Consider the following 7,747-nt stretch of genomic DNA (forward strand, 5'->3'; position numbering starts at 1 on the left):
ATGCTGGTAATGGAGAACGTGTTGTAAAATATATTTGTATATCTGTACTAGGGCTGTCCCTGACTAAGGATTTGGATGGTCGACTATGATTGGCCACAATTTGCCGTTAGTCGACTATTGGTTGACAATTTTTTTTAAAGTATAATATAAAAAAAATAAAAAATAAAAAAACAATTTTATCATTCCATTTGGGCTGTGGGGGTGCTTAATGTCTGAAGGAGTCGACTGAAGGCTTCTTGTCCTCTGCAAAAGCATGCAATTGGTCCACTGATGGATACATCTTGATATTTGTCTAGTCTAGTGTGTTCATTAGATGGTGAAATCCTCTTTCAGTGCCTCTGTGCCTGTTTTCTTAGGCAGTTGGCCTCTGGTATGCGTGCCATTAGCGTTAGCGACGCTTCTAGGCCTCTTTTCTTTTGGAAAGAATGATAACAAAATAAAAGATTATAAAAAAAAAATTTATTTCTTTTTTTATATTCGACTAAGAGGTTGGCCAGTCGACTACGGCTCCTTTCGACCGATTAGTCGACTAATCGACTAATAGCGGTCAGCCCTAATCTGTACTGTCTTGATTTTGTGCTGAATAAAAAATAAAAACTATCTGTACATGTCTGTAGTATTTGGGTAGAACTGATTGTGATTCTGGTCCGCGGACATGTTAGTAGCCATGTGTACAGAACATCCACCACCTCAAGGTCCGTTCCAGAGTCAAAGGACCCAAGAGTCAATGCCACTCCGGCACACAATGTCACACGGTTATTTGAATGAGATGTGTCGTTAATATCGATGGTACCGTACCGCTTCAAAGCCGAGCCTGACATTTAGATCACAGGGCATTCACACCTGTACAGCGGGCAAGCCAGACACAGGCGAGGAGAACGGCACACTGCAAAAGGTACGGTGTATATTTGACTCTTAAAGCAACCTTTAACCCAAATCCACTGGGGGGCTGTTTTAAGTGTATGGAGTGGGGCTGGGTAAAAAAAAAAATTGATTTCCCGATTCTGAATCGATCTTCATTTGAATTAGCTATCTTTTCTTTTTTTAATTATTATTATTCGTTATGCCAATTGCCTTCCTGGTCGTTGCGTGCATTGCCCCACTGTCGGTCTGGGGAGGGTGTAGACCAGGGGTCGGCCATTAAGTTTGGCCTCGGGATAGGCATTTTCCATTGGTTCTAGCAGCCCACGTGACCATTTCTAGCCTTTCCATTGGCTATAGTGGCAGACACAGGTAATGATCGAAACCACTTACTGAGACGTCACCCAGACGTTGTTCCAGTAAAAAGTACATTCATGTAACCGCTTGAGAGTCAATTCTTAATGTAAACATTGATTCTTAACAATGCAACATGTTAGAGGGTTCCTTGAACCATTTAAATTGTATAGCATTGAATAAAAAAAAATTGGGAGCTGTTTTAAGTGCATGGAGTCAGATATACAGCGTTGCTTCGCCGAGCGGACACGACACGCGTTCGTTCACAGAAGATCTTACGGCTCTTTCTTTCTCGTGAGGGAGTCCACAGCGCTAGGCTCGCCGCTGGGTTGAGGGGTTGAGAGGTCAGAGGTTAGAGGTTACACAGACACACACATACATGCATATCAATTTATACACACGGCCCGTCACTGTCAGTCACGCGGTGTGAGGGGTTTCTGCACACGCTGCTGCAGAGAGACGGGATAATACTGAACACGCCTGAACATCACGCCAGCTGTGTTCAACCCTGACACAGGTTAACCCTTTCACTGCCACACTACAGAAGGTTAACCCTTTCACTGCCACACTACCAAACGGTTAACCCTTTCACTGCCACACCACCAAACGGTTAACCCTTTCACTGCCACACTACCAAACGGTTAACCCTTTCACTGCCACACTACCAAACGGTTAACCCTTTCACTGCCACACTACCAAACGGTTAACCCTTTCACTGCGACAATACAGAAAGGTTAACCCTTTCACTGCCACACAAGCAAACGGTTAACCCTTTCACTGCCACACCACCAAACGGTTAACCCTTTCACTGCCACAGTACAGAAGGTTAACCCGTTCACTGCCACACTACCAAACGGTTAACCCTTTCACTGCCACACCACCAAACGGTTAACCCTTTCACTGCCACACTACCAAACGGTTAACCCTTTCACTGCCACACTACCAAACGGTTAACCCTTTCACTGCCACACTACCAAACGGTTAACCCTTTCACTGCGACAATACAGAAAGGTTAACCCTTTCACTGCCACACAAGCAAACGGTTAACCCTTTCACTGCCACACCACCAAACGGTTAACCCTTTCACTGCCACAGTACAGAAGGTTAACCCGTTCACTGCCACACTACCAAATGGTTAACCCTTTCACTGCCACACCACCAAACGGTTAACCCTTTCACTGCCACACCACCAAACGGTTAACCCTTTCACTGCCACACCACCAAACGGTTAACCCTTTCACTGCCACACTACAGAAGGTTAACCCTTTCACTGCCACACAAGCAAACGGTTAACCCTTTCACTGCCGCACGACAGCAGGTTAACCCTTTCACTACCACACTACAGAAGGTTAACCCTTTCACTGCCACACAAGCAAACGGTTAACCCTTTCACTGCCACACTACAGAAGTTTAACCCTTTCACTGCCACACTACCAAACGGTTAACCCTTTCACTGCCACACTACAGAAGGTTAACCCTTTCACTGCCACACTACAGAAGGTTAACCCTTTCACTGCCATACTACCAAACGGTTAACCCTTTCACTGCCACACTACCAAACGGTTAACCCTTTCACTGCCACACTACCAAACGGTTAACCCTTTCACTGCCACACCACCAAACGGTTAACCCTTTCACACTACCAAACGGTTAACCCTTTCACTGTGACAATACAGAAGGTTAACCCTTTCACTACCACACTACAGAAGGTTAACCCTTTCACTGCCACACAAGCAAACGGTTAACCCTTTCACTGCCACACTACAGAAGTTTAACCCTTTCACTGCCACACTACCAAACGGTTAACCCTTTCACTGCCACACTACAGAAGGTTAACCCTTTCACTGCCACACTACAGAAGGTTAACCCTTTCACTGCCATACTACCAAACGGTTAACCCTTTCACTGCCACACTACCAAACGGTTAACCCTTTCACTGCCACACTAACAAACGGTTAACCCTTTCACTGCCACACTACCAAACGGTTAACCCTTTCACTGCCACACCACCAAACAGTTAACCCTTTCACTGCGACAATACAGAAGGTTAACCCTTTCACTGCCACACTACCAAACGGTTAACCCTTTCACTGCCACACTACCAAACGGTTAACCCTTTCACTGCCACACCTACAAACGGTTAACCCTTTCACTGCGACAATACAGAAGGTTAACCCTTTCACTGCCACACTACCAAACGATTAACCCTTTCACTGCCACACTACGGAAGGTTAACCCTTTCACTGCCACACTACCAAACGGTTAACCCTTTCACTGCGACAATACAGAAAGGTTAACCCTTTCACTGCCACACTACAGAAGGTTAACCCTTTACTATCAAACTACAGACCGTCTGTAGTTTGATAGTAAAGGGTTAACCTTCTGTAGTGTGGTAGTGAAAGGGTTAAAACACTGGAACCAGGCTGGTGTAAGGGCTCCATGTATCTATTATGAGACAGGATTAACGGAAGCACAGGCTCTATTTGAGTGCAATACAGTACAGTAAACGCAAAAATCAGCAATTTCACAAAACAAATAATAATAAACACTTGTATGCAAATGTGCTGACTCTGCTGCAAGTGAAAATAACAACAGGAAGTCCCGCCTCCTACCTCTCTCTGTCACTCAACAACAGGAAGTCCCTCCTACCTCTCTCTGTCACTCAACAACAGGAAGTCCCTCCTACCTCTCTCTGTCACTCAACAACAGGAAGTCCCTCCTACCTCTCTCTGTCACTCAACAACAGGAAGTCCCGCCTCCTACCTCTCTCTGTCACTCAACAACAGGAAGTCCCTCCTACCTCTCACTGTCACTCAACAACAGGAAGTCCCTCCTACCTCTCTCTGTCACTCAACAACAGGAAGTCCCTCCTACCTCTCTCTGTCACTCAACAACAGGAAGTCCCTCCTACCTCTCTCTGTCACTCAACAACAGGAAGTCCCTCCTACCTCTCACTGTCACTCAACAACAGGAAGTCCCTCCTACCTCTCTCTGTCACTCAACAACAGGAAGTCCCTCCTACCTCTCTCTGTCACTCAACAACAGGAAGTCCCTCCTACCTCTCTCTGTCACTCAACAACAGGAAGTCCCTCCTACCTCTCACTGTCACTCAACAACAGGAAGTCCCTCCTACCTCTCACTGTCACTCAACAACAGGAAGTCCCTCCTACCTCTCTCTGTCACTCAACAACAGGAAGTCCCTCCTACCTCTCACTGTCACTCAACAACAGGAAGTCCCTCCTACCTGTCTGTCACTCAACAACAGGAAGTCCCTCCTACCTCTCTCTGTCACTCAACAACAGGAAGTCCCTCCTACCTGTCTGTCACTCAACAACAGGAAGTCCCTCCTACCTCTCACTGTCACTCAACAACAGGAAGTCCCTCCTACCTCTCACTGTCACTCAACAACAGGAAGTCCCTCCTACCTCTCACTGTCACTCTCGTCGCTGGACTCCACCTCTTCCAGGGCGGCCTGCAGATCCACGATGCGACGGATGGACGTCTCCAGGTCGGCTTGTAGTGTCTGCCGGACGGCGGTGAGCTCCTCCACCTGCATCTCCTGAGAGAGAGAGAGAGAGAGAGAGAGAGAGAGAGAGAGAGAGAGAGAGAGAGAGAGAGAGAGAGAGAGAGAGAGAGAGAGAGAGAGAGAGAGAGAGAGAGACAGAGAGACAGAGAGACAGAGAGAGAGAGAGAGAGAGAGAGAGAGAGAGAGAGAGAGAGAGAGAGAGAGAGAGACAGAGAGACAGAGAGACATAGAGAGAGAGAGAGAGAGAGAGATTTTCATCTAGTTTTTGATTGCCAAAAATCATAAATTTAGTTTTTTTCAGATTCAGTGATAGCTTATTTACATCAAACCTTTTTTTAAGCTTTGTCATTTCATACACAATATATTCAGCTAGTTCCTTTAAATTATTTCCAGAGCAAAATAAATTGGTGTCATCAGCAAACAAGACAAACTGTAATAGTTTTGAAACATCACAAATATCATTAATATATAAAAGAAAGAGTTTAGGCCCAAAAACCGAACCTTGCGGTACCCCACATTCAATTTTCATGAGCTCAGATTTGACATCTGCCAACTGCACATATTGTTTCCTATTGTGGAGAGAATGACATAGAGAGAGAGAGGACATTAACTCATTCACTGCCAACAACGATTAAACTCGCTATTGGCCGCCAATAGTTGAACGCCAACAACGAGTATACTCGTTATTTGCTTGTTATTTCTTTTATTCAACATTTCCATTCATTATCCATCCAGGGAGCCTGGTGTTATCATGGGGCTGAGTCTGAGATCGCTAAAGTGCAATACCGGCCGCATTCCTACCAGGCGGCGGTATCGAGCACCATTTGAAACCTTGTGTATTGGGCTGTGCCACACGCTAAACGCTCCGGGCCACACGCTAAGCACTCTTTTCTACTAACCTGAACCTAGGGCTTCACGCGATCGCATTGAATCGTTTTCGGGACCCCCGATTCATTATGCCGTGGTGGGTTATGTCGTGGGCCAAATGGACATACGATCTACCAGATGGCAATCAAATAATTGGAATATTCTTTTTGGAATCCCACCGGCCACAGGTAAGAGCAATTTAACGTAAATTTCAGCTTGATTGTGCCTTGTTTTCATAGCCATCGCCCTGATCAGCGTATGTTGTTGTACTAACAAATGCCGTTATTGACAATCAATTAATCAGAAACGACCCCCCCCCCCCTTTCATGCATTCATGATGGAACATAATACCGCATATGCATTTGAATTTTTTATTGTAGCGTGTGTAGGGACAAAACGCCAATGGATTTAGTATAATACACGTCGGGGCTATTAGCCTCACAGGAATTACCCTAAACCGCTCTAAAACCATACTTATATTCACCACGGTATAAAACGGGAATGTATGGATGGATTTTTATTTTTTTTTTCACATTTTGAACGATAGATACTCGATGTCAAATGGGCCATAGTATTGCATCCATAGCTATAATATAGAATATAGTTATAGCCCTGCAAACAAGGTGACTGACTCCATTGGTTTAATGCGAGGCAGCGCATAGTCATATCCCGTTCCCAGAGAAAGATGTTTGTGTCGGGCCGTGTTGATGTCACACTCACTCACTCACACACACACACACACACACACACACACACACACACACACACACACACACACACACACACACACACACACACACACACACACACACACACACACACTCACACTCTCTCTCTCTCTCACACACACACACGCGCGCACACGTACACTCAGAAATGTCCGCCCCCCCCTCTCTCTCTTCACAGCGCAGCTTTCTCTGTCTGGCTGTGATTAATCCTCATTGTCTCCTCAAGGTTATGGACAAAGCATGTGCACGCACGCACACACACGCACACACACACACACACACTTACACATACTCACTACTTGTGTGTCTCTATGACAACCACTGCACCCCCACCAATCTCCTCAAAGCCTACAAAGCCAATAACTTTGAGAGCCTTGAAGCCTGTGTCTGTTTGTGTGTGTGAGAGAGAGAGAGAGAGAGAGAGAGAGAGAGAGAGAGAGATAGAGAGAGAGAGAGAGAGAGAGAACGTGTGTGTGTTTGTGTGTGTGAGTGTGTGACAGAGTGCACATGTGTGTGTGTATCTGGACGATGTGTGTGTGATGGTGTATGTACAAACATGTCTATATTTATGAGGGTAACGTGTTTCTGACCTTCTGAGTAGTTGGCCCTGTCTGTCTGTCTGTGTGTCTGTCTGTGTCTGTCTGTCTGTCTGTCAGTCTGTCAGTGTGTGTGTCTGTCTGTCTGTCTGTCAGTGTGTGTGTGTGTCTGTCTGTCTGTCAGTGTGTGTGTGTGTCTGTCTGTCTGTCAGTGTGTGTGTGCAGGGACGTGCACAGGACTTTAGAGGGGCAGGTGCTCAAAGGCTGAAAAGGGCACTGGGCCTGTGCTATTTTTGGGGGCCTTTTTGGGTGGGAGGGGCCTTTTTATGCTTTTGGGGGGGTTTTGGTGATCAAATATTGAATATTGAACTATAATAATCAGTGCAGGAGCTCACTTATCCTTGAAAGACACTTTTATCACTGACTTAAAAGGCCCATACATCTCCATAAATGTTCAGGGCGGAGGGAATAAGTGCTTACCCTACAGACCCCAAGTCTGTTAGGACAGCAGACTCGGTTGGCACTAGGGATGGGTATCGTTAGGATTTTATCGATACTACTACTCTTATCGATACTGCTTAACGGTTCGGTACTTTATCGATACTCTTATCGGTTCTTTTAGATTATTATTTAAATATATTTAAATTTAAAAAAAAATTATAAATTATTATTTGAACGGCTTAAGGCTATATCTGTACTTGATATTTGTTTGTTGTGTTGCATATTTGAAATAAACTTCAATCAAATCAAACCCCCCCCTCTTAAAAAACAAAAACCTGTGTTTAACCTGGCCATCTATAAAACATCATGCTAAAACTGTGAAACAAATGTCCTACTCCCCTAAAGAAAGAAATACATAGCAAACATGACTCAGT

At 45.2% G+C, this 7,747-nt stretch overlaps 1 protein-coding gene across 1 annotated transcript in view; it reads right to left on the reverse strand.

The window, feature by feature from the left end:
- The window catches only part of LOC311248369 (unconventional myosin-XVIIIb-like), a gene marked incomplete at its 5' end in the record, with an annotated part of 14,310 nt that extends 9,539 nt beyond the window's left edge, over positions 1-4,771 (reverse strand). The window contains 2 exons of the mRNA XM_084339261.1: positions 1,495-1,539; positions 4,641-4,771. Coding sequence (XP_084195387.1) covers positions 1,495-1,539; positions 4,641-4,771 — 176 coding nt within the window. The remainder of the gene's footprint in view (positions 1-1,494; positions 1,540-4,640) is intronic.
- Positions 4,772-7,747: the final 2,976 nt, after the last annotated feature.

Source organism: Notolepis coatsorum, assembly GCF_963971535.1.
Source record: "Notolepis coatsorum genome assembly, contig: SCAFFOLD_1767, whole genome shotgun sequence".
NCBI classification, from domain to species: domain Eukaryota; kingdom Metazoa; phylum Chordata; class Actinopteri; order Aulopiformes; family Paralepididae; genus Notolepis; species Notolepis coatsorum.